This window comes from Camelus dromedarius, chromosome 14 (assembly GCF_036321535.1).
Source record: "Camelus dromedarius isolate mCamDro1 chromosome 14, mCamDro1.pat, whole genome shotgun sequence".
NCBI lineage: Eukaryota > Metazoa > Chordata > Mammalia > Artiodactyla > Camelidae > Camelus > Camelus dromedarius.
Window position 1 is genome coordinate 8153743 of NC_087449.1, and position 27725 is coordinate 8181467.

General features: G+C 36.0%; 1 protein-coding gene across 5 annotated transcripts in view; it reads left to right on the plus strand.

Annotated features, from left to right (window-relative positions):
* TTLL7 (tubulin tyrosine ligase like 7) overlaps window positions 1–22920 on the plus strand; it is a 128276-nt gene extending 105356 nt beyond the window's left edge. For all 5 annotated transcript variants that reach the window (XM_064493398.1, XM_064493397.1, XM_064493396.1 and 2 more), the window contains 3 exons: window positions 1239–1399; window positions 7685–7858; window positions 18175–22920. In XM_064493398.1, coding sequence (XP_064349468.1) covers window positions 1239–1399; window positions 7685–7858; window positions 18175–18295 — 456 coding nt within the window. In that variant the 3' untranslated portion in view covers window positions 18296–22920. The remainder of the gene's footprint in view (window positions 1–1238; window positions 1400–7684; window positions 7859–18174) is intronic.
* Window positions 22921–27725: the final 4805 nt, after the last annotated feature.

Consider the following 27725-nt stretch of genomic DNA (forward strand, 5'->3'; position numbering starts at 1 on the left):
AATGTAGTTGTTTTTACTTCTGTTAAAGGGCTTCACGCTGTATAAAATTGCTGGTATGGTTTTTAAGCTCACCATTGTACAACTCAGATGCTCTGTGTTGTTGTATGTCCTTTTACTTCGTTCGTTTTGCCTGCTCTGTGAAAGTGCAGGGGGATGAGTACAGTGCTGTTTATTATTCACTCTTCCACTGATGGGGAGTTAGGCTGTTTCCACGTGTTTACATTTGTGAACAGTTGTTTGAACATTCTTGTACGTGGCTCTTGTTTTTAACTTATGAGTGTGTGCCTCTTAGGAATAAAATGGTAGGGTCACAGCGTATATGAATTTTCAACTTTAGGAGATAAGGCCAAGCTATTTTCCAGAACAACGGCACCAATTTGCACTCCTGCCAGCAGTGTCTGGGAGACCCTGTGGAGCCATATTCTTCAGTTCTTGGTGTTGTGTGACTTTTAATTTTTGTCAGTTAAGTGATAGAAAATGATGTCTTACTATGGTCTTAATTTTTGTTCTTTATGTTTATTGAGCATATTTATTTCCTCTTTTATGAAATTCCTGCTCATGTATTTTTGTCCACTTTTTCTACTAATTTGTTGGTATATATATATTAACAGTTGGTTAAGCATTCATTACGTATTCTTGGTTCTAATCTTTTGTCAGATGTATATGTTTTGAATGTATTTTCCCTGTTTGTAACATGATCTTTTATTTTCTTTGAGGTATATTTTGACGGCCAGAAGTTCTTAATTTTACTATAATCAAAATCTATTAATCATTTTTTGGTCCATATTTTTTGTTACTTATGTAATCGTTTTCTAACTCAGGTCTAAAAGATATTCACTAATACTTTCCACTAAGATATTTAATGGTTTATTTTTTAAACTTAAAACCTTAATCCCTCTAGAGATGATTTTTTTAATTGAACACAGTGAGGATTCAATTTCATCTATTTTTCATAAACATTACTATTTAAAAACCTACCATTATGGAATTAAATTAAATTTAACTTAATTTTAAATGTAATCTCTTCTTACTCCAATGGTTAGACTTGCCACCTATGTCATGTACCAGTTTCATAAATACTGGATCTATTTATGGACTTTTTATTCTGTGCTGTTGTTTACTGAATTGTGAGTGTGTGTGAGTATGTGTGTTCATCTTTGGATTATACACATTCATCTCTGAATTTCAGACATACACATATACACCTAGATTTTGAAATGCTTTGATTTTTCCGCTAGGTTTTGGACATAGTCAAAACAAGTATCCGTACAGTTCTTCCACGCATCTGGAAGGTACCTGATGTTGAGGAAGTAAGTTTATATCGGATTTTCAACCGAGTTTTTAATCGCTTACTCTGGAGTCGTGGCCAAGGACTATGGAACTGTTTCTGTGATTCAGGGTAAGTTCTAAGTTATCTTTTAATATTTTCCTTTTTAATGCTTTACTACTTAGTTAAAAAGGTAGCCCAATGAAGTGGTTGAATTTCTTTAATCTCTTAAAATACAGATTTGTAGCTGCATGGAATTGTTAGTACCCAACTATAATTTACAGCAGGGAAGCTGACGTAGGTGAGATGGTGGATGTGAACACAACAGCACCTCACTAATTTGAATTCAGTGGAGAGAACGTAGTCTTAATTAACGAAAAATGTCCCTTACAAACCAGGGTCCTTTCGGTTCTGCTCGTGCCTTTTGTGTAGCAGACTTCCAAAATCAGGGCTCCACTCCTGCCCCTCTCCAGAATGCCAGTCCTGTCAAAGCTGTTGTGACCCACTGTCATTTTAGCTTCAGGATCCCTAGAACCAAACACCCCATATCTCCCTTCTATTCAGAAATGGCTTCCCTTCGGACTTGCCCCCACCCCACTCTTACTCTCCCAGTCTCAGGAGCATCTCTGTCTTTTTTCTCCTGCACTGTCTTTACTTAGTCATTTGCTAAATCTTGTTAATTTTTCTATCACATTCCCACTGTGGCTACTCTAGATTGCTTTTCCTTGCTCTTAACAATTATTAAGTATTTACTACTGTGTTAAGCACTTTTGGAGATACAAAGCTAAATCTGAGACAGATCCTGCCTTCAGGAAACTTAAAAATAATAGCTCACGCTATAATGCTTACTCTGTGCCAGGCATCATTCTAAGTACTGTACGTACTTTGAATGATTTAGTCCTGATAGCAGCACTTTGAAGCAGGTTCTCTGACTATCTCCGTTTTATAGGTAAGGAAACTGAGGCACAGAGTAGGTGCTAAGGACTTAGTATAACTGAGATTTGGACTCAAGGAGCCTGGCCCCAGACTTCATGCTCTCAACCATGAAACTCTGTTGTCTCTAATAGACAAAATAAGATACATACAAAGTAATGATTGTAAAAGAGACACAGATAAGGTATTACAGGATTTCAGATAAGGGGACCCTTTTAGGTAGAAGGTCTAAGTGAAGTTAATAGATTCCTAGGCACGTTTGCCTCCAATGTTTTGCTTCCATTATCCATCCAACTGTCAGAGTCTTTTGCTAAAATCTGTAGTAATTCCCTCATTTATCATTAAAGTCTAGACATCTTGTCTAGAGATACAGGACTCTCTAACATGCAGGCTCCGTCTTATTTCTCCAGTCCTCTTCCTCATTACTCTCCTACTTAAACTGTGCTCCAGAAAAATGAATTTGTTACTTTTCAGATATCTTAAAAAAATGTGTCCTTTTATTCCTCTGAACTGTTACTGTCCCTGAGTGTCTGATTGCCCGGCCTTCTGCGACCCCATTTCTTCCATCTCCTCTGTATTGTTTAATTCCTCTGTAAAGACCCAGACTATACCGTTTTTTTTTTTAAGACTTTAACAGACTCTTCTAGTCCAAAATGATCTCTGAATGTTCTCCATTTAAATACCCTAGTCACCCAGTACTGAACCATTTATACAATTTGCAGACTTACTCTCAACACCACAATCTTCCTCAGCTGGCGTTCACCAAAGGGAGAATTCATAAGGTTCTCTGGGTTGTGATGAAATCTAAGAATAATCTTGACTACAAACTCCAGAGACTTAAGTGAAACATTTGAACTGTGCTCCGTGGCTCTGAGGTGATGGCTGTCTGTAGAAGTTCTTGCAAATTGGAATTTTTTTTCTTCTGTTTGTTGATCCGTCGCTTGGAATGCTGTGTATGAATTTGAGCTACTCCCACCGATAGGAGGGAGGGAGATAGTCTGCTAATGAAATTGATGCCGGTGGCTTTGGGTCCATCTGTGAGATCATCTCCAGTGCCACACCCTAAAAATGCCCATAAAGTGGTTCCTTCTTTGCCTCTAGGGCTCCACTTCCTTGAACTATTTTGGTGATTAACTCTAACTTGACTGAGATCCTTTTTCTCCCGTACCTGGCGCACAACGTCCCCCAGATTTCTCTGGTGGCATCTGTTACATCTAGTAATGATCATGAAAGTACATCACATTTATTGAAAACTTACTAAGTGTCTGATCCTGTTTCACATGGTAAATATTCTTATAATTACCACTATAATATTTTGAGTAAAGTATTATAATTCTTATTCTATAGATGAGGAAATTGAAGCATAAAGAAAGTATGCAACTTGCCCAAGTTCTCATAGTAACTAAGTGAGCCTGAATTTAAACCAAGGTTGTCTGCATCAGGAGCCCAAGCCTTTAACCCTGTGCTTTGTTCACTCCTCCCAAAGCGGTACTGCCAGGGGTCGCCAAGCTTGCCTGACTGCAAGCCCCACAGTCAAATCCCCGGCCGGCTGAGCCTGGGCAGAAGGAGTGGGAATAGCTTTGAGTCCAACCTGACCTCCATTCTCCATCTATTTGTTTAAACACTTGGTAGATGGTAGAGATGAGTTTAACACCAGCTTTTATTTTGCAGCTTTACAAATGACATCTTCCTCAATTTAATGAAGTCACTTAGCGTTATGTGTGTTTGATTGGCACTTTGGACCCAGAATACGTCTACTTGTTCTTTGAATCATATGCAGTCAATGTATGCCCCCTTTAACCTTTGATCTAAGTGCCTATAGTCTAGGTAAAAATCCACTCTTAGCTCGGTTCTAAAGGAGTGATTTTAATAAAAGATGCAGCTGTCTTTCACAATTATGTGTAAAAATCTTGGAAAAAAATATTATCTAAATAACTCACCTTGATTCCTGCCTCTGGCTGTCAACATCCCAATCATAAAACAAAACGAATAAACCGTTCCCTGTCCACCTCCAAAAACGTCAAAGAGTATCGTAGATGTTTGTGGCAGGCTTTCCTAGACTTGGCCCGGGGCTTTCCTGGTGCCTCACGTAGAAGGCACCCTCAGCCCCCTCTCTCCTGCCCTTCCGGGCTGCTGAAGCCCATGCTCCGTGAGCCCTGTCCCGTGCCGCTCCTGGGGGTGTCAGTCACGATGGCGCCCCGCATCTGAGCGTGCTGTCTCCCAGGGAATAGCTCTTGGAATTTTCATGAATAAAATTATCCACCATGCTTTACTGAGACAGGGAAAGTCTAGGTGCTGTGGGCCTCATACTCAGGTCACAGAGCTAAGGAAAGGTGACCAAGGCAAGTAACAGTGGAGCTGAGACTTGCAGGAAGAGGAAGAAGGAGAGGTTGCCCAGGGAAGTAAAGAGGAACAGGTAGGGGTGGCACCGGAGATGGAACGTACGGTTTGGAAAAGCCCTCTGTCCACTCAGAATCCTGGTATGTAGACCCCCAAAGAAAAGAATCTAGTTCAGACCCTTTAACTAAAGACGTTTTCCTGTGGAGGTTTGTCACAGAAAAGCTTTTCTAACAGAGTCGTAGGCAGAGAAGAAATTGTAGGGAGTGCTCCGAGGCAGCAGTCCGCTTCCAGGCTGAATCACATGCCTGCTTGAAAACGTGTGCATAACAGACAGATGATGTTCAATGATGCGCACCTTGCTTTCTTCATCTCACGTTCAGCTGGACGTGTCATTGTTGGTACTTTTCTGCTCATTAATCTTTCGGTTGCTGATGCCCAGTGAGGATAGTCCACGTGTGTTTTCACTTCCCTTTCTGCTGCTTGGCTCTGGGCCACTCCGTCATCCGTTGGAACTACCAGCCCAGGAGAAAGAAGTGACTCAGTTTCACTCTTCAGAGAGCTGCTTTCTTAAATATTTTGACGAGAAAGGAGGTGAAAATGACTGGATTACTGGATAATATGAGGCTTTTCGAGTCTCTGGGTTTTATTAGTCATTCCCCTTTGTTACCAGAGGCATTCTGTATTATGTATCTTATTGTTACCTTATTAGAAAATGTCACTGAAAGTAATTCCCTTTCGTATTTCTGAGATTAGAGAGTGCCAGAGGGAACTTCTAACCGTTTAATTTTTCTTTTTGAATTCATGGATTTTGGCCCTCCCGTTTCCTTGGAATTTAGATTCAGAAAGGCACTGGTATCTTTAATCATTTCTCCATCCTTTCGCCTTCTTAAAAAATGTTGTGTCAGTGTTGAAAATTGATACTGTAGTGTTCTCGAGACATTTCACACTCAGCTGTGCTAGGCAGTGGGTAGGAGGTGGCAGACACAGTTCTAATACACTCGGTTTGAATGATAAGTTTCCTTTGTGCAGAGGGGGTGCCATTAGCCTCGCACCAAATGAAGCAAGTCCTGTCCATGTTCTTGTTTCTTTCTGAGTGGTTCTGGTGTGCTGACACCTTAAACATGGGTTAATGGAGTCGAGTGTGGTCTTTGGCCCGTGGTGGTGAACATACACACCAAAATTAGGCAGAGGACCTTGATTCATATGTTTATTTTAAATAGTGAAGGGGCAATGAGAGAATAAGAAACCAAAGCTGCTCATTTTAAAACTCACATATTACTCAGAATGTTACATCAAATTGAAGTGTTATAGAAGAAGGGCCTATGTCTTTCTTCCATTTTATTTGCTCTTTCTTTACTTTGATGCTCCAAGTTAGGAAAAGAAAAATTACCATGATGTGAATGACTCAATAGTGGGTCTATCAAATGGCTCCGAGTATCAAAAGATAAATATATCCAGATTAATAGGGGAAGGTGATGATGGAGGAAGAAATACCTAGAACACTAGGGAAGAGAAAAGAGAAGTGCTCAGCAAACAGTGAGAACACAGGATGCTTTTCTTTGTGTATTTACATTTACATGAAATTTTCATTTCTCTGAACTCAGGCATGTAAGGTTTGCTAGATCAAGACATTAATTATAAACATTTTCCTTTATTAATTGGTGTTCTCCAGTATTTTTCTTGATCATATTAAATAAATTGGAGATATATATATATATATGTATATATATATATATATATATACCCACACATGCAAATACAGATAAAGAAACACATATATCTAGGTTTTCTTATATTTCATAAATTTTTATTTTAAAAATAAAATAAACGTGTTAGTTTATTTAACTAACATATTACTGTTTCTTGAATGAAAACAACTTTTACTCCTTTTAAAATAATGAAACAGTATTATATTTAGTCCTAAACATCTCAGAACATGGAAGGAAATTGACTCCTTTCAATCTACTTATTTGACTCATTCCCTTTAAGAAAACCTGTCATTCACTGATGACACGCTGTCTTTTGGGGGCCATGTTTCCCCTGAAAAAATAACTGGTAGCCTTTCTACTAAAAAATAACCTTTCTGAGTTTCTAAAGCATTTAAAAAAAAATTCCAAAGATATCAAATATCCACAGAAGATTGAAAATGAAGTCTCTGACTTTCCCTTTGGGAAGTACAATTCTTCAGAAAAATATTTTCCTTAATATATATTTCTTTCTGAAAATCTACTCTTCTCTCTCTGAAGGTTAAATGAATTGGTTTATGTAAAATGAGACTTGAACTATTACCCCGTCTCAAACCAAACTTTCCTCTTGAGACTTGAAAAGTTTTGTTTACAGTAGGGAAATGTCTCTCTCTCTCTTTTCTCTCTCTTTCTCTCTGTCTTTTGGTGGTGGTGGTAGAGGGTGGTAAGGTGTTTCCTGATCTGGGCCATGACAGTAAACTTAGGAACTGTAAATACGTATGTCTGTACACACACACATATTTAAATGTACCAGGAAAGTGTGCATTGCTTCCTGCTGTGCAGTAAGCTGAGTGCATTGAGGGAGGTGGTCTTTGGGGCCGCAGTCGGGCAGTATTTGCTGAGATTACATTCCTTCCACAGTATCAACCCTGTGCTCTAGGACATAGTTACATATGAGAGTGTTTTAAAAGAAGTGATCATAATCAAAGATTTAACCTAAATTCTCCTAGTTCAGGGAGATCAAAAATTAAGTTGCACCAACTCTTTAATTCATTTCCGGGATCATTAGTAATGTAAAAGTAAATATAGCTTCCTAGAAAGCCTGAATTCCTAGAAGACCTAACTTTTCAGAAATTAGCTCAGTATTTCACAATTACTTGAATACAGAGTAACTCCATTTTTAGGAGGTGTTGGGAGACCATTCTGTTAGCTACCCAGAGTGAGCAGTAGTAAAGTCTTAAAAGATATGAATCCTATGTTGTGTGTGTTTGTTTGTTTTTTTTAACATGAAGAGTATTTTCCAAATTTGTATTTACTTTCTACCTTTCAACCATCTGTAGTCACTTCCAGCGTGTGAGGCCATGTCTCCTTTTCTTTATTGGTCTGTTGCCAGGTAAGTGATATAGCTGGTTGCCATTTTAACAGCCACATGAGGTCATGTCTGTTTCCATGCCAACAGATCCTCCTGGGAGACTATTTTCAGTAAAAGCCCGGAGGTGGTGACTCCTTTGCAGCTCCAGTGCTGCCAGCGCCTGGTGGAGCTCTGTAAACAGTGCCTGCTAGTGGTTTACAAATATGCAACTGACACAAGAGGATCGCTCTCAGGCATTGGTACTGATTGGGGTAATTCCAGGTACTTGTTTACATTCCCTAGACCCTGTGAGATTTATATAAAGTAACTCCGCAATGCAGCTTGCAATTCAAAGTCTCTTTTTGTTTCTATGGCCGGAGAGAAAGTGAAAGACTGAAACTTCATACATGCTGTAATCTACAAAATACTTTTAATTTGCATAATCTTTGCCTTTAAAGGACTGAACGAGGACAGCAGTTCATGAAGGTGACAGAAATAACCTACATGGAAATGAAATTATTTGGCTTATATACTTTTGCTTTCAAAAGCCATTTAAGAACCTCCAAAATGGTAATAAATTTAACTGTCCCCCCCCCCGATAGGGATGGTTCAAGATTTATCCTTTATCCCAATATAGTTGAGGAGATGCCTTTAGTTGAATTTTTATTGTTCAGTGTGCCTCCACTAGTCCCTTCATCACCAAACAAATCTGTGGGAGGTGAATTTTGTTAAGTTCCACTTAAAAATTGGATTTTTAAATAAATACTGTCCAGTTCAAATAGGTAGCTTTCCAAAAGTATGAAAATACTGTTTTTAAGTTGCAAAAATACACAAGAGTAAACAAGAAGTTCATTTTAGTACTTCTCAAGACAGACGTGATTCCCGTTAGAGTTAAAGGTGAGTGTGTGACTTCTAGTGTGTGTGGGTTGTAGTGCTGTCAGGACGGAAGAGAGTAAATGATGACTTTGAAAAACTAAGTGACAGTTAAGAGATAACAGGCCCTGCTAACAGTTGAATAGATGGTGAGGAAAATGGAGCTACCACAGCTTGGGTTTTGTTTTTGAAACATCTAAAACTTGATCTGTTTATGAAAAAGATCGCAGGAAACATAATGTAGCTAACTTTCTACAAAACTTACCAGCAACAGCTTGGAGTACTTTTCACAAAAAGTACTGAGAGGTGTATTTTTATTCTGTGTGTGTCTGGTATTCTGTCACTATACTGTTGCAGTACTTTTAACCTATTTTAACTCTTCCCCCTGCAAACAGAAGCTGACTGATCACAGAAATGGTAGCAGTAAAGTTAGTCATTAATATTAAAAATATGTAAATACCGAAGCTACATTCTACTGTGTAATTGTTTGACTGAAGTAAATTATTGAATAAGGCTTATATTACCTTCATTAATATTCCCATGTGGTTTAAAGAAAGATGTCCATCTTTAAGACATAACAACATAAAAATGAAGAGTTTCTAGTTAAGGAATGATACTCCAGGGCCATGGTCAGGAAAACTTTAAATTCCAGTCTAGGAAGGATGGTTTCAAACTGTTTAATATCACTCTCACAATTTCAAATTTCATAATGCATTTTCTGTTGAGGGATCTTGTAACTTTTGTGAGTGAGCAAAATAGGATGAGTCTTCTTCTGGAAGAAGAAATTATACCTTACAGTTGTTTCAGTCCTTTTTCTTTTCTTCCCCTTCTGGTGGTCAGAAGAAAATTCCTCATCTTGGAATCTGGAGTTCTGGACTTCTGATAAATGTATGACCCCCGTATAGTGATTAAAAGCATTTTAGGGGAAGGGAGGCCCAGTAAACACATCCTTCATTCCTACTCAGGTTCAGAACCATTTAAGAGAGAAATGGAGGAGTCAGTCAGATGATCATCAAAATATAGCTTCAAAATATACTGAGAAAAGCTATTGAGGGGCAGGGTGCAGATATGAGTCAAATCAGTTTTCCAGCATTGAATTCCAGAATTAAACATATCCATCCAGGTAAAGACAGAGCCAGATCAACTGAAACCTTCCACTAGGATTATCCCGTAAAGTCCAGTTCTGTTAGTGTTGGCAGGAGAGCAGTAAGAATGCATCCTTTCTGCAGATAGGCTGATCCAAAAAAAGAAAGGGGCGGAGTGAAGCATGCCTGGTTCTTTCTTTTAAACCTGCAGATCCGATAACTCACTTCTGGTCAGAGGCCAGAAAGTTTATACTGGTGGAAATTTTATTTGGAAACACAAGGAGGAGAGAGAAATAAACATGTCCTCCTACTATATAGCTGTTAAAACCCAAGTCAGTGTCACATTACTTTAAAGACATGGAAAAAGTGGCCATATTTTTCCCTTATAGATTTAGAAACCTATAGCATTTTACTTTATATCTAGGAATCAATTAATTTGATATTTGTCAATAGATTGATACACTTCATTTATGAATTATACTTAATGAAGTATAAATATATTAATAAATAAATGTAAATATCCCTAATATAAATAATGTACTAGGTATACCTAAATATTTTATGAGGACTTATAGATTTGGCTAATTTATCTGTAAAATTAAGAGAGAAGAAAATAGAGCTAACATCAGTCAGGTTCATGGACCATGTTTACCTTGAACCCAGATCTGCAGGTTGTTTCTTAAGAGGCTTTAAAGTGTATGTGGCACCTATTACATGAAGCAGAGTGGCCTTCAACCAAGCAGTCTCAGGGAAACAATAATTTAATAGGCACACCAGCTAAGAAGCCATTTCCCAGAGGTGGTGTGCTCATAAGGAAGCAAACATAATTGATGTTTGCACCCAGATGGTCGTAACTGTACCTGTATCTGTATCGATAGCCGTGTCTCCAGGATTTTAGAGTTCTTGGGACCAGCTCAGTTTTCACTGTAACTAGACTCATTTGGGAAGTTTGGGGATCGTCAAACAGTTTTCAGTCTCCGGATCTCTGAGTTACTGTCTTTCATGGACTGAGCTTCCATATGAGCTCATTTCCATGGCTAAAAATATTTTCCAAATCGCGCAGTTAGGACTTCTGCCTTTGGTAATAAAGCACGAGGTATTTGGACAAATCCTCCTTCTGATGACAACAAGGAAAGCTGGACAAATTGCCAGACATGTGCTTGACAACATCAGAGCGTTAAAGCCAGGGACTTGTTAGTGAGTACTTGTTAGTACCGAGTACTGCTTCTAACAAACTCACGGGCTTAAGGAAAAGCAGCAGGGGTTCAGCCCCTGTCAGAGATCGGGGTCTTGATAAACACCGTCAACTCCTACAAGTAACAATGTTTTGCAAAGCAAAAATCGACAGAATTACAAGGAAAAAGTGGACAAATCTACAACCATAGAGGGAGATTTTAATATATATTCCTCAAAAAATTAAAGAAAGAACATTTTAACAATATGATTAACAGACAACTGTCATATATTAACAATGAATTCAGTGGCCTCAGAATATAATACAACAAGCACACCAGTATTTTTTTTTAATAAAAGTCAACTATATAGTGGAGTAATAGAACATATTTCAAGAATTTTCAGAAGATTGAAATCACGCAGAGTATTGTTTCTCATCACATGCCATTAAAGATAACAAAATATGACCAGAAAAATCCATCTGGTAATTTTGTAAGAAAACTTTATATGAAAATGTGAACAATTCCATGCTGATAAAATTGGTAATTTAGATTATTAAATTGACAAATCCTTGTGAAAACACATATACCAAAAATGACACAAAAAGATACAAAAAGTCCTAAATTGTCTTAACTATTGAAGAAACTGAATCATTAACTAAAAGCTTTTCTACAAAGACCACTCCAGGTTCAGAGGTCTGTGCCAGCTAATTCTATTAAACCCACCCAGAGAAGAGAGAAAAGGAGGGGACGTTGTCCAGCTTGTTACACGGGACTACCATACCTTTGATATGAAAACCTGACCAGGACATTATGACAAAGGATAATGACAGTTCAATCTCGCTCCTGGACATAGATGCAAAAATCTTAAATAAAATATTAGCAAAATGAACCTGGAGACTTTAAGTAGGATAATGTATCACGACCAACTTTGTTAATCGCATCACTTTAAGGGTACAGTAACATTAAAAAGTGATCGATGTAATTTTAGTAGAATAAAAGATAATTTAAAAATGTACAGATAAGTCACTTGATAGAATTCAATTTTCATTCATGCCTTAAAAAAAAGCTTACAAGCTAGATGCAAAAGGGAAATTCCTTAAGCTAATAAAGAATACAAAAATCCTATAACAAACATATACTTCACGGTGAAATGCTGAAGGCTTTCTTTTAAAGGTGAGAAACAAAATCAGATTGTCTCTCACTACCACTTGTATTTAGCATTGTGCTGGAGGTCCTAGTTGGTTCAAGGAAGCAAGCCAAAGAAGTAAAAGGCATTAGATTTGAGAGAAAGAACTAAAACTCATTACTAGTGGATATGATTGTGTTAATAAAATCTAAATAAATCTAGAGATGAATTACTAAGTAAATTTAATAATTTTGATGAAATCAAAGTTGAGATAAAATCAATTTCATTTTTCTATGAAAACAGGTTATGACTTTTTAGATACAATATCATTTCTCAATATCACCAAAGAATAACTAATACTTAGGAATAAATGTAACACAAGTATATAAGAACGTTTTGCAGGAAAATGTAAAAGATGGCAAGATATACCTTATTCATCATTGAACTCAATATTGTCAATATGTCAGTTCTTCTCAAATAGTTCTCTACATCTATAAATTCAATGTAATCCTCACATAAATCCCAACTACTATTTTTGGAGGGCACAGAATTTGACCAAAACTTGTTCTAACATTTATACAGAAAAGCAAGGGGCCAAGAATAGATAAGACATTTTTGACATAGTACAATACAGTAGTAGGGTATATTAACTATAGTGTACTGAGACTTATAATAAAGCTAGAGTAATTAAGACAGTATAATATTACCAAACAGATAGACAGATAGACCAATGGAACCATTCAGGAAGGTCATAAAAAGACCCAGGCATGTGTAGAGACTTGATTTATGACAAAAGGGGGACACTTAATTTGTAGCAAGTGGGAAAAAAGTTTGTTTAAATAAATGATTCTGGGGCAATTGGGTTTCCAAATAATAATAAAAACAGAAACTTGACTTTGCTGACATCATATACCAAATCATTTCCAAAGAATTGAATATACAGATGTGAAAGGCAGAACTGCAGATTTTAGAAGATAATATAGGAGAATGTTTTCAGGTTCCTGAGGTATGTAAAGATTATAAAATATCAGACTGAACGGTAGAGATCATAAATGAAAAGATGAATTTTACTATATTAAAATTAAGAACATACATTCATCAGAAGACCCCATTAAGAAGGTGAAAAAGCAATCCACAGAATCGAAATAGATATTTGCAATCCATGTAACCTATAAAAGATGGTGATGCAGACTGTGTAAGAGGGCCTACAAATTTCTAAGAAGAAAATAGAACATTCTATCGAAAAATGGGGAAGATACTTAAAGAGGTCCTCTTCACAAAAGAGTTTTTTTTTTTTTTTAAGTAGTAAACATTTGAAAAAAAATTTAAAGCTAGTAATCAGGGAAATGCAAAACCACAAAACCAGTGCATACCCATCCTGCAAACCAAGAGGTAATGAGGCTACAGAGTAACGGGAACTCTTAGACGGCTGGTGATAGTGAAAATTGATACCTTTTAGAAACAGTTTGCCATTACTTACTAAAGTTTACCATTTTCTCAGATATTCTATTCCTAGTAATTCTGAGCACAAACATGTGCCCATGTGCACCGAGACCATTATTAGAATGATCATAGTAGAATTTATTTATAATAGCTAAAAATTGGAAATAACCCAGATGTCTATTTATGGAAGAATGGACACATTTTTGGGTAATATTCAATCAATGGAATATCACACAGCATTGAAAATGAACAAACTGCATGCTTATGTAGCAACATGGATGAGTCTCAACCAGAAAGCTGAGCAAAAGAAACCAGACCCAAAGGAATACATACTTCATTCCACTTACTTTGAAATTTAAAAACAGAGAAAACTAAATTATGTTGTTTATGGGATGTGTACTTGGGTAGTAAACAGGAAATAATTACCATGAAAGTCTGGATAGTGGGTCAGTTTATGGGGAAGAAGGATGCTGTTCTACAGGGCTCTGGGGTGCCAGGAATGTTCAGTCATTTAACCCGAGGACCAGTTATATAAATAATCATTTTATACTATTTGTTAAACTGGACATTTATGTTTTGTGCACTTTCTGAATGTGTGCTATACTTTACAATTAAAAAGTTTTAAAAATCAAGTTAAACATGGTAGCATTATGACCTTAGGCTGAGGTAGCTTGATACACCTGTCTCAGATCAGGCATGGTCTTGCTAATGAGGCTGATGTTCATAACACATAAATAATAATATTTCACCCATATGCACTGTTTCCTTGGGTCCGTACTCTGTGAGACAGGCATGGCAGAAACTGTCGGATTCTTTTCATCCATGTGAAAACTGAGCCCAAAGAGATTAAATATCTCATCCAAGTCCACATTGCTAGCATATGACAAGAAGTGGGACTTTGAAACTAACACTCCCCCCCAAATCAAAATTAAACCCACAATACGATGCACTAGCTTATTATAAAAAATGCAAAATCATAAATGTTGGTAAGAATATTGAGAAGTTAGAACCCTTGTGGAAGCTGGTTCAGAATATAAACTGGTGTGGCTGCTGTAGATAACAGTTGGGCAGTTCTTTTAAAAAGTTAAGTACAGAATTATCGTATGGCCCAGCAATTCCATTCCTATGTGTATACCCCACAGAACTGAAAACAAGGATTTAAACCAATACTTGTACCCCAATGTTCATAGCAACATGAATCACAGTAGTCAAAAGCTGGAAACCACTCAAGTGTCCATCAACAGATGAATGGATAAACAAAATGTGATACATACATACATACATACATACTACAGTGGGATGTTATTCAGCCTATATAAAAAGGAATGAAATCCTGCTACAACATGGATGAAAGCATGCTAAGTTAAATAAGCCAGACACAAAAGGACAAATATAGTATGATTCCACTTATATGAGATATCTAGAACAAATTCCTAGAGACAGAGAGTAGAATAGAGGTTACCAGGGACTGAGAGGAGGAGGAGGAAATTGGATTTACTGCTTAATGGGTACAGAGATTCTGTTTGAGATGTTGAAAACATTCTGGAACTAGATCGTGGTGATGGTTGCACAGCCACTGTGAATGTATTTAGTGCACCGAATTGCATACTTAAAAATGGTAAAAAATAGAAGTTTCATGTTATATTTATTTTACCACAACTTCTTAAAAATTAAAAAAAAAAACACAGCACAAATATTGTGATGAGCTTTATTTACCTTGTGTTCTCCAAACCAAGGAGCTGAGTTTATTCTGGGGGGATCAGGGGTCCTGGTCTTCCTCCAGGAAGATCTCAAAGGTGAGTGTAGCTTAAGGTTCAAGGCCAGTTACTTACCAGTCTTGAAATTCTTCACATTCTAGGGATTCTCCATTCTCAGCAGTAAGCTGGTACATGGCAGACCACCCAGTTCTACATCCAGCAGGAGTTAGACACATGCATGGCTTGCATTTACAAGATGGGCATGTGAAGATGTGCACACCTAGTCTCAGGGATGAGGGGTGAGGGTCTGTGTGTGAAGCAGACAGGGTCGTCGAGGTGTTTCTCCTCGGTATGAGTTAGCTACAGGTTAGCTATTTTTGTACATCAGGAGTAAGCAAGAATGAAAATAAAGCTGTAAACGTCACGTTTTTGGTGCTTTACCACCAACTCTTTGATACAGTCTATAAATCCACTTTCTAGAGATAATCTTCCTGCTAAAAATATCAAATTGTGTTATATAACTTCATTGCAAGGAATATTTCAAAAATAATCCTCGATGTTCAGCTAGTGTGGGATCTCCCAAGAGATATTAGTGGTGATATTAAGGCAAATAATCCACTGTGTTTCCCTGTAATGCTTTAAAATATCCCACAGCACTTGCTTTAGGGAAGCAAAGTGTTTCGTCCAATGTGATTTAATATGCTTTTTTTTTAGTTCATACTGAATTTCTCCAAGTCTTAAGTAAGTTTCATTTTAGCCATTTCTGCTTCCATTATAAAGTTTAGGTTTGTGGGTGTATAATATTTTTCTACTTTCTAGGTTATTTTACACTTTATATTTCTGAAAAAAATTAGTATAATCATTGTACCCATTAGTTTTAAACTTGGGATTCATACACAGAAGACAATAGAGTTAATACAGTGGCTAGGAGCACTGATTCCGCAGTCAGCCTGCCTGGATTTGAATCCTGGCTCTGCCGCTTAACCAACTATGTGACCGTGGGCAAGGCATTGGATTCCTGTTTGTCTCTGATGTATTCATCTATAAAATTGAGCTGATAACGAAATCTACCATATAGAATTGTTTTGAGAACTAAATGAGTTCTTATACTAAATAACTAAATAATATTTGTAAAGCAATTAGGATGGTGCTGTAGCACACAGGAAAACACCATTTAAGTATAAAATAGTGTTAAGCAAAATAATGTAAGTTAGCTCTAACCCTGGACTCTGTACTTTTGTTGTTTCATCCATGAAAATGGAGATCTTTAGCTCAAAAGGCTATGGGAATATTATCATAATGTCAGTAGTAACTATTGCTTGGAAATTTCTCAACAGAAAGCTAGCAGAAGCTACTGTTTATCATAATGATCAATGTAATCAGAGTGCATTTTCAGTAGAAGAGTAACTCTCAACTAATACAGAATCACGGGTTTTGAAAAAATACCTCAGTTTCTTTTGCATCTTTGCCCTAGATAAGAAGGGTAGCTTTTTCATGGCAGAAGATGTCAGATCAATCATCATGACTCTGCTAGCTCTTGACATAATAATTAATCCATATAAATTACTCAAGTGATATTAAGAAAATAATTTATATAATCTGTGATGTGAGAAATCATTTGTTTCATTATTCATCACCCATTGTGTGACTTTGATTTAATTTGGTTTGTTGTAAGTTATTTTACTGCTTTATTAACTTAATGATTTAAGCAATTATTTATAGTTTGTGATATTAAGTAATAGATTTAGAGGATATTATCAGATAATTCATGATGAAATGATGTTTATGAATATTATGAATTCTGCCATTTTCATCTGAATGCTGCATGCAGTTCGATCATAATGAATTCACATTCTTCTACAAAATTCATAGAACACAGCTGTAAATGTCATGTTTCATTCCATAGAGGTCAGTAGTTACCAACATTACTTAACATAGAACAGGTAGCTAATAGCACCCTTGGCCCTCGATTTCTTCGTGCATCTATGGAAGTGTGACACTGTTGCTGGAAGATTCTAATGTCGAGAGAAGAAAATAAATGATTTGATGCTCTACCTTTGTCACCTTTTTCAAGATGAATTATAAATCTCATTCTGTTTCTGCTTCTGCTCTTGGAAATTTTTTATAGATATCTTTGTCCCAACTTTCTGTCGTGTCCTTAACATTACCAGGACTTAATGCTTTTAACAGTGATGCTTATTAGCATTTGCTCATGTGAATTTCCTTGATTATTTCTCTCTAGACATGTAGATTGGACCGGCCTAATGCTAATCAAAGGTTTTCCAGAGGAAAACATTATACAGGTGTACAGTCTTATTTGCAATTCTTAATTCTCAAAGCTCTGAAAACTAAAACTAGAGAAAATTAAATGAAAGCAATCCATTTATTGGCTCATCTGACCTGAGTTGACACAAAGTTGTTTATAGTCTTTATCCAATTTATTGTGACTCTTTCTACACTTCACTACAGAAACGTTAATGGTTTGTTTACAGAATGCTGCCCCAAGGCCCTTATGGAGATGTTATGTTATATATAGTGTATACATTATATTGTTCTAAAATCCACAAAATTCATATAGTCTGAAATACATTTGGCTGCAAAGGTTGCATGCACCCTGTAATTATGATTGTTTTTGGTATTCTATAATCATAAACACCTAGTAGTCTGAGAATATAAAAGTTATAATCTAGTTATGAATGTGAATCTTTAACTTTTTCCTTTAGATTACCTATAGTCATAATATATCAACGATATAGTATTAAATTGTAATCAGTGTTTCCAACATCCTTGAAATAAACAATTATTTTAATGTGGCTAGCTAGATTCTCATGTCACATATTTTTAAGAAATACTTGACTGGTTCTATACATTAATTACAGAGATTCATGGTGCATTCCAAATTTACATGAGTCATATAAACAGCCTCCTAGCCTGTGATTTCATGACTCTTTACGGGGTGTCTTGGGATACTGAGATCACACGTTGCATCTTCACTCAGCTCTTTGGGTGAGACTTTGTGACCCTTTCCCTGCCCCGTACTCCTCAATTCAGGAGAGGAACTCTTTTTATGTGAATTGCATTGTTAGAGGATCATTTCTCATGTAAGACATACAAGTTACTAACCACATAACAGTTCAGTGAGAGATGTTAATATTAATTTGTTTGTAAAAGTCTAATTTTTTTTAACTATCATTTTTAGGTATTTACTACCAGGAAGTACACAATTCTTCATGAGAACACCAACCTACAACTTGAAATACAGTTCACCCGGAATGGCTCGCTCCAGTGTTTTGTTTACATCCCGATATGGCCATTTGTGAAACAGAAGGGAAGATCGCCATGGGTTATGCATAATAGCAATTCATTTTTTCCCCAAGTTAACACTGCAAAGACAGTGACCATTAAGTGCTGTTTTATGTATATATGACATATATATGTGTGTGTGTGTGTGAAAAAATATACACACATGCACTCAAATAACATATATTTATTATAATATATGAAAGAAGAATTAGCAGAAAACTGGATATAAGATTTAACCTTTCTGAAAATGTAATAAACCATGTTAAAATTGTTTACACAAATATGTGAATGTCTAGAATTTGCTAGGTTTGTAAGTAATACCTTCCTACTAGAAATGTTATTTTTGCTGCAGAGTATATAAAACAAAATTGATCTTGAAGATCCCATTACAATGTTAAATTATTTTCTAGATAACACATCTTTTGACTTAAAAAAGCATTACTAGTAAATTACCTTATTAATTTCCTTATATATTGTAGCCATTTAAAATTAAAAAAAAATTAGAAGCTTGATGATAGAATTAAGTATAAAACGGGTTCGTCATTACTGTAGCACACTGCAAAGGACTATAACAACCCCAACCTGATTCTCCAACATTTTTATTCCTCTGTGTGGAAACTTAGCTACTCTTGATCATGTATATTTGCAGTAAGGCTCTAGTGAGATCATATTATGATCTAAAATGGAAGACAATCCAGTGAGTTAAAAATAAACTTACTAGCTTGTATTTTTACTTTTCATTAGGAGTCACATAAAGGAACAGAAAATGATGGTAATGACAAAATCTTTCCATGTGATTTTTGTATCTCCTGCCACTCTTAACACTCACTTTTATTTGGCAAGTGTATCTCTGATGGGTATATACGGTCAAATACAATTTCTTCTGTTCTTCAGAAGTAGAAGAGCTGACATTTTAAACTTAGTTTGATGTTACAGAATAACGTGTCACACTTACTAGGTCTCTCAATGCTGAGACCAACTCACATTTCAAAGTCTAATACAGCGTTTCCATATTGCATCATAAAAAATAATCTAAATTATTGCAAGTAGAAGATTCTGATCACTAGATATTATTAGTCATGGATGTGCCCTTGAGAATTTAAAAAAATCAGAATAGAGTATGAAGTTTTCTACTTGTCCAAAGTTATTATGCATAAGTTTCATAGCAGTCGACTTCTTTTTCTTGCTTACAGTTTCAAAAACGAGTGAGCTTTCAGTTTTCCATACAAATATAAAACAGCACATGGAGATCCTTAGAAACTGCAGTATTCACCCTTTAGAAGTTTACTTGAACGTCTCCCAATAGTTTTATTTTCTCACAGATGCTAATTATTTGCAAAATTCATGGATCTTTTGCCTCCTTTTACTTTCCTGAGCTATTTCCAGTAAATCAAGAAATGGTCCCAAAGCAGAAGGAGAACTGGGAGAGGCAAACTGGCCTGGTTTAATTCCCAAGCTGGATAACTGGCAACCCAAAGCTGTAAGTTAGATGTATTTTGCTTTTAAAGCCATGTTCTGAAGCTGTATTAGGATAAAAGAGGTTTTTCCCCCCAAATTGTGGCTAGCTACTTGATTGTTTATGATTGCCTAACATCCGTATTCTAATGGATGCTTTTCCTTACTAATTGCAACTCAAGGAAAAGTTTGTTACTGTCTTTGTGGAAAAAGAAGATAAGGGTGTCTGGATGAAGGAAGTTACAGCATAGCTCTGAGTGTTTATCACTCCAACTGGTGAATTCCTAAATATGTTTAGAATTTTTTACGATAAATAATGCAAAAGTTGGGATAGTCACAAAATTATTATAAGACTGATCAGCAAGTAGGCCTTGTCATGGAGCAATTTTAGTCATTTTTCTTTTAAATTCATGGTTCATTCATGAATGAGACACGGTTTCAAGTGTCTGGTGTGTGATATCAACCCAGTTTGTTGGCCACTCTCTTGCATTAGCTTAAATCAGAAGGGTTACTTAATTTTGCTAGAGTGGGCGCTTTGGAAATTCTGTCCTTAGTTGTACAAGAGTGAAATTTTTATTTAAAACAGAAAAAGAATGTCCAACATATCTTTCCCGAGGGGAAAAAAAAGTACCGAGTAGAGAGTAAATTTAATTGTATGAAGCTACCCAACTAACTGATGAGCAAATTTCATTTCTCTAGCTACTTACGTCTGGCTTTTTTTGAGTACCAGAATTTTATTGCCCGCATTTGCCCATTCATCCTGATCTAGTCTGATATGATGAAGTTGTGAATAAAAGCCCTCATTACTTATATATACTAGCTGGTGTGCTGTGGACCAAGCTTGGGGTAGTGCTCATTCCCTAGTGAGAGACTGAGAAGAGAAGATACAGTAATAAAGTGTGGGCATCTCCAGAGGCCGTAGAAATGTTTTAGAGGTATAAAATATTCCTTAGTTTTTGTTATAAATTTTTTATTCATGGAGTTAAAACACATCAGTAGTAATGATAGCCTGGGCCTGACTTGCTCTTCTAGGAGAGAAAATAACTTTCTCTGAGGAAGTCCAGAAGCTCTCCAGTCTCACCAGGAGACTTTAATAAGGAATTGGCTTCCTTGATGATGAAAGCATGTTTTCATTCTGTTATAAAAAAATACATCCCTGCTCATTCTGTAAACCTAATGCTGTCCAGAACTGTGATTGGAATGATGTCCAAAATTGTATCAAAAGCAACCTTTTAATGTTAAATGATTATTTATTAACATAGTATGAGATTGCAAATTAGTTTCCATTTTAATAACCCTGCATTGTAATAGTTACCATTTGCTTTATGTAATCTGTTGAAGGAGCTATTGTGATTCATATCATGATTATTAGCAATAATTTTTTTTAACCTTGCACTTGTGAAAATAAAGTTGCAACAGGGTCAAATATGGAAATGGTAGTGGTAACCTCTGTCAGTGACAAAGATCTACACGAATGTTTTCATATTTCTAAATTAGGTCTAAATACACACTGTCTGCTAATTCTTTCCCCCAAAACTAAAGTGAGCCAAACTCAAGCAAAAACCTCCAACCTTCCTTTCACCTAATGTTTACACACAGCTAGATGATAGTGGCTTCTGGACATCAGGGAAAGGATTTCTTTCTAATTTTTCTTTTTAAATTGGAAAGTATATGATTATAGAATTTTGTTATCTAACTCAAAATTCCACATATTTTTAATATAAAGTAATCTAAATGCTTTCTTCTTTAGCATGTTAAAGCCATTCCATTAAAAAAATTCTCTTTAAATCTAAACATCCACATTACTTGACCTTATCAAAAGTACCAAAAAATTGATAGCTGCATAAATTCTATTATTTCTAGTTTTCTATGAAGCACAGATTCATTCTTAAATATATATTCTTTAAAAAATAATAGCAAATACCTTGAGAAGAGTGATGAAAAATACCTTCGTTTTCCGTTCTGTAATGCTGTTTTACATTTTGAGTCTTAACTGTACTTGGTTCTACGGTTTAAACAGTAAGTGTAAGTACCATTAGTTGTGTTCCTGTGAGCTGGTGATTTTGGAAAATTTGCTTTTCTCTTTAAATGAAAAAATTTTAGCTTTCAAGAACTGAAATTTAGTTATGTAAATATTTTGGCTAATGCTACTTATAAATAAATCAAAATTTTGGAAGTGTATTCATGAACAAAATTTGATTCCTTACATTGTTTTTTTTTCTTTTTTTTTTTTAAACTTTAAGTTCCATTTGAAGTTTTGACCTTTGAATGGACAAAGTCAAGAAAAGAGAAATCCTGCCTTTTAAACAATGGTTTATGGTGGTGTATTTTTGCCTCAGCATCAATAAAACTTAGATAAAATGTGTTATTGGATGAAGTTCAGTTTTTCTGCTGAGATTTTTTAAGAACAAGGTTGAAGTTTCAATGCCTACAAACATTAATTGTCTGGATCCATATGAACCAAGATACGTGGCTACAAATAACAGTCTTGCAACCAAAAATTGATATTTTAAAACTTACTGCATACTTTGAGATTGCTGCCCCTTTTTTAGTGTTTTTTGTTTTCTGTTTTGCTTTATCATGAGTGGGTATATGGTATATTGAAGGAAAACTATTCAGGTAACACATTCTGCAGTAACTGAGCTGTATTACCTAAAAAGAGTTACATAAAGCTTTTATTTCATCCCTACCTGTTAACTTGAAAACTATTGGTAAATCATAATTCAATAAACTAAAATCTTATAAACTAGTAAGAAGACTTACCTTACAAAAGTAGTCAGATAATGCTGATTCTTCTCTTCCAAAGGCTAAAAATGACAGTTCTTGGTCCTGAGATGGTTGGTTAGTACAATAACTGTAGTACACGCCACAATGTTGAATATTAATAGATTTGCTGAAGATTCTGGGTTTGAAGATTAGCTTGGAAGCAATACACTTGCTACCATGAATCATGACTTAAATTATCCCCATGTGTTTTACTGCTTGTGTATGAATGCAAATGTTGTTACAGAAAATATGCTTGAAATGTCAACACGATGTGCAATTAGTATTGCATTGTCATGCTTCAGCATGTGATATCTGTACGGTGACGTTATTTCAATTACTCAGATATGTTACTATAATAAAAATGTTTAACATAAGAAAGTTACAATATGTCATCAGATGGTTATTTCTGTTACACACACACACACACACACACGATGTTCTTAGAAGAGAATGGCTCTCAATCTTTCAAGGTAATGAAATGTATTTTCACAGTAATTTTCTTCTGCTGTACAGACAGCAGTAGCACTATGGAGATAATTTTACCTGCCATTAAAGTCAGGTCAAGTAAACAAAATTGGAGTCAGTTCCTCTCTTAGTTAGCTGGAAGGCAGACTGTTCTAAAATTTAGAAATGACACTTTCGTATCTTTCTAGTGTCACTGATTATAACAACAGCATTACTAATCTGAATAGAACTATGCCAGCATTTCAGCTATGATGTTAGTTTTTTTCAGGAATTTGTAATTTTATCTTTATTAAAACATCATGCTAAACCTCAATAGAAAGCATAGTCTAGTCTTAATGCCATTCAACCATTGTTCTATAAGGTGATTATATATATATAAAGAAATTAGAATAGTTTTTCTTTAAAGAAAGGAAGCACCTTGAATGAAAATTCAGTCATATGATAGGAACTCTAATGCATGTATACATTATTTTTTGGAGGTGACAATCAAATGATATACATATTAACTTTTTAAATGTATTTTTAAAATTTTGTTATTAGTTTTATGAAGTAAAAATATATAGAAGATTTAAGTGCTGAATTTTTTTCAGTGACAGGTAAAAATGAGGCCAATTGGGATAGTTTGGTATCTCCTTATTTTATCAAATAATTTGTAAGACAAATATATATTAGATGATGGGAAATCTTTTAAAATTATAAAAATAAAATATTCTGATATAACCTCAAGTGTTAGAAAACTTCATGTAGTGCCTTAAAACAAAATGAACATTTAGCTTTTTCACAGAAAGTAAGATAATAGATCTTTAATTTGGAGAGAGTTATCTCTTAATGATTTTTCATGTAAGTACAGAATGTGGTGACAAAAATGTCCATCACCGTGGTCAGATAAATGTGGAAAACATTGAGTGTATAAATTGGAATGTGTTTCTTCCTACTTTCAGGACCTCTTCTAAGGTATTCTGAGATGCTCTGAGAGTCCCTCACAAGGGACTAGAGCATGTACCAGTTCCTAAACTAATTTTACTATTGCATCTTTTATTGAAATGCATCTCCCAGAACTAGTCTTCTATTGACTGAACTTCAGGAAACACCCGAGTAAACCAGTTCACTCACTAATAACATGATCAAGGCATTCAGCTCATCATTTATTTATTAAGTGCACACTGGTGGTATAATTATGAATACTGACAAATCTAGTGCAAGACTTTACTTGCACTTGTCGCTTGAGAGTGTGGTCATTTCCGGAGGAATAGCTGAACAAGAGTTTCAGCAGGGATGGCTTGATCCAGGAAAGATGGCCGTAGATAGGCTTAATGGTAGACAGGAGTTATGTTAGACATTTGAAACATAATTGTGATATGCAAAGTTATGTAAAATGCTTAAGATGTGGTCAGGATGTGGCTCAAGCCCTTCTGAGAAATATTAATGATGTATTGGGTCTGGCATGATAAAAGTTTGTCTTTAACGACAGTCTGACGTCACCCATCAGCAGATAAGAGCTTTGTGTTAACACACAACATATCTAAAAGCACTTGCCGGCCATCTGAAAGATTCTTCTTATACAAACGAAAAGGCCTGTTTGTGGCTGACAAACTTCCTTCAAAGCTGGAATTTATTAAAATTATGCTGTTGTACTTGAGAGAGACAAAATTTATTGAGCCAGTTTTCTCAGTGTTTTAAGTTTGCCTTAAGCTGTATGTTAAACGTGTGGGAAGCCTTAAGAAGTTTCATTTTTCAGTTCTGTTTTGCCCCTTATGAAATATTGCCACATTAATCTCCTTTTAAAAATATAGGAAATATACTACTGTTCACTATATTTAGGGACTTATATACTGAATAGCACTATAATGGCCTAAACTGAACTATTTTATACAGTTAGCAAAAATACTGAAATTTTGGCTTGGAAAGTAGTGTCTAGACTGGTGTACAGAAGTGACCCCATTTTTATAACTTTATAGTAAGACAGCCTTCAATATTTGATATAGTAATAGAAGCATACAGTGAAAATAAGCAAATTCTAAATCTTGTCCTGTCTGAAAACACGTGCAGGTAGGCATAAACTCTTTAATTATTAAATTGACGCTGCTGCGACAAAAACCTTCAAGGATGACAACAAATCTATATAAATTTAGCCAAGCTCTGTTCTATTATAGATATGCTGTTTCTAGTGTTAGAATAAGATAACATGAAAAAGGTCAAGAAACATAATAAAATTTGTTTTTTTAAAACTGCAGATTGCTGTTAGCAATTAAAACAATATGTCATCATGTTTATAATATATCTGATTTAGGGGAAAATATATGCCGGTGTATACGAGAAATTTGAAACCTAAATACAATCTGAGAAAATACCATTTCAGCATATTACCTCATTTTCATTAAAATGTTAAAAATGTGGATTCAGAGAATCACTTAGTCCTTAGGCTAAAAATAGGTAGATCATCAAAAACCTAATATCATTTTGACTCAGATTGGTATTTGTTCAGTAAATGTTCTATATCGTGATGTGATGTGCAAAGGAAAACTTAAGTTTGTGGAAGACAACGAAGGGATTTTTTAAAAATAAACAAATTTAGCTAATCCCATTATGTTTTTGACTCTTCCCAAACTGAAGCAATAGTCTTGTTGTCATGAAATACTTACTCCTCGTAAAGAATAGGTACCTTCCTCAGAAGTTAGCTTGATTTTGTGTTTTAGCCTCAGGCTTCTCAGCCAACGTTTACTTATATTTGCTTTTTGAAAATTTTTTTCTGATCTTTGCCTGTTTTGGTTGTTTTAACTAAAGCACTGAGTTCTTCTCATAAATGTATAGGAAGGGCAAAGACAGATTCCACGTCTGCATTATTATTTACACTTTTGGATTAATATTTTTCTTCAGCATTTTGGTCCACATAGTGTCCTGTTTCTCTGAGCAGCAGGTAAATGTTTACACTTTTCTAAGTTCTGTGGCTACTCAGGACCTCCTGAGAATGGGTATCCCCATAAACCATGCGAAACCCACTTCTAGACCTGAAATGTTCCATCATTGATCTTGCTCGAAATTTCCACAGCAATTTGCAGATCTGACCTAGGCATTTAGTTATTAAATAGGCTTTGGGAAAATAAAGCTCCTTACAAAGGCTGGAGTCTGTTATCTTCCTTGGCTTAATATCCCTCATCTGCTTTCTTGTTTACTTTTCTTATGTAACAGAACATACACAGGAAATGGAAGCAGATGGTGTGATTTCCCATCCTGATTCTGCTGTGAACTACCTGGGTGGGACAGGGTCTTCGTTTCCTAAAAATTAATACGAACTTTGTCTACGTGAGAATTTTGTTGTGAGGAAAAGAGGAAGCACTAGCCTCTGTAGTAAAGTATTGTAATTTCCTCCTTGCATGTAAGAAATCTCATCAGTGATCAGAAGACTTCTCTTTGTGATTGTGAGTCTGTTGGGGTATCACTGGGTGTCAGTTTCTGTAAGAAGGGAACTAAGGAACTTGTTGCCAGGTGGTAAACATCTTCATCCAGTCTATAAAAAAAATTTTCATGCACCCACGCAATTCAGTGTCAAGGTCACAAAGTAAGTTAAAAGTTACTTACACAGCCAGAACTTTTGGATAAACAAAACCAAAAGCCCTAGATTTTTTTATTCCCAATAAAGTAAGATGCTGGTTGAAAGTGTGAGCCTCAGATGTCAGATGATCCAGGTTTCAATGACCATGAGCCTCAGTTTCTTCGTGGTGAAATAGGGCCTTCCCCATAGTGTTGTGGGGGAACTAATCGGGATGTTTTACACGAAGTTCTGAGCCTGGCACATACCTCCCAATAAATGTTCCTTGCTTTTATTTTCATGTGATGCCTTTCTCCACCATCCCAGAGAAACACAATTCTGTTGAGATATTTTAGGACTGAGCGATTCCCCAAACAAATATGGTGCTCTGGCTCACATTCCAGGTTCTCCCATCACAAATTTGCCAGCCTTGCTATTTAGTTCATTCTTCCTCTTGTAGCAGGTCAGTTTTGGACACAGGAACAATGTGGTTGCTCAATTCCCAAAAAGTTCCTCTAGCCGTCAAGATCTTTGAATGCGTTGAATACTAGGGAAAATTGTGCAATCTGTAAGGAACAGTCTTAAGTATTTGCTCTTAAGAAATGCTTAGTATAAACATCACAGTATTGCCATATACATGCCTCTTCCAAAACAAGAAGGAGTAGAGGAAAATTGTAATAAATGAAAAGTTTTATTGGCTGCTCCTGGTTTTACTCAATAGGGTTTGATAAATGCCGTTAGTGCCACACATGGCACTGGGTCTACTGCCTACCAAGCACTGCTAAGCAGAGCTCTGGGGTATACAGAGCTCATGTTCTGGGTGGGGAGATACATCATCTCTGCTAGATAATACCAACGAGGACAGGGGTGTGATGGAGATGTGAGGGGTTTGTGGTTGAAGAGCAGAACTGTGAGCATCCTATGTGGGAGAACTGGAAATAGTGTCACAAGAGAGGAGTGGAGTTAGGTCTGGATATGTGAGCAGGGTTTCAACAGCAAAAGAGAGGGCTCCAGACACAGGGAGAATCAGAGGTGAGACGGCCTGACTCGCGCGGGGAGCCAAGCAGCTCAGTGTGGCTCAGTCTGGGTTGGGATGTTGAGTGGATGGAGAGGGGTAGGTTAGGACCAAATTGTGAAATCCTTAGATGTCATGCTCAAGAGTTCCAATTTCACCCTTTACACAGTGGGATCAATGGGCATTTAGAAAATCAGGTAGTAAGGAGATGAGTGTC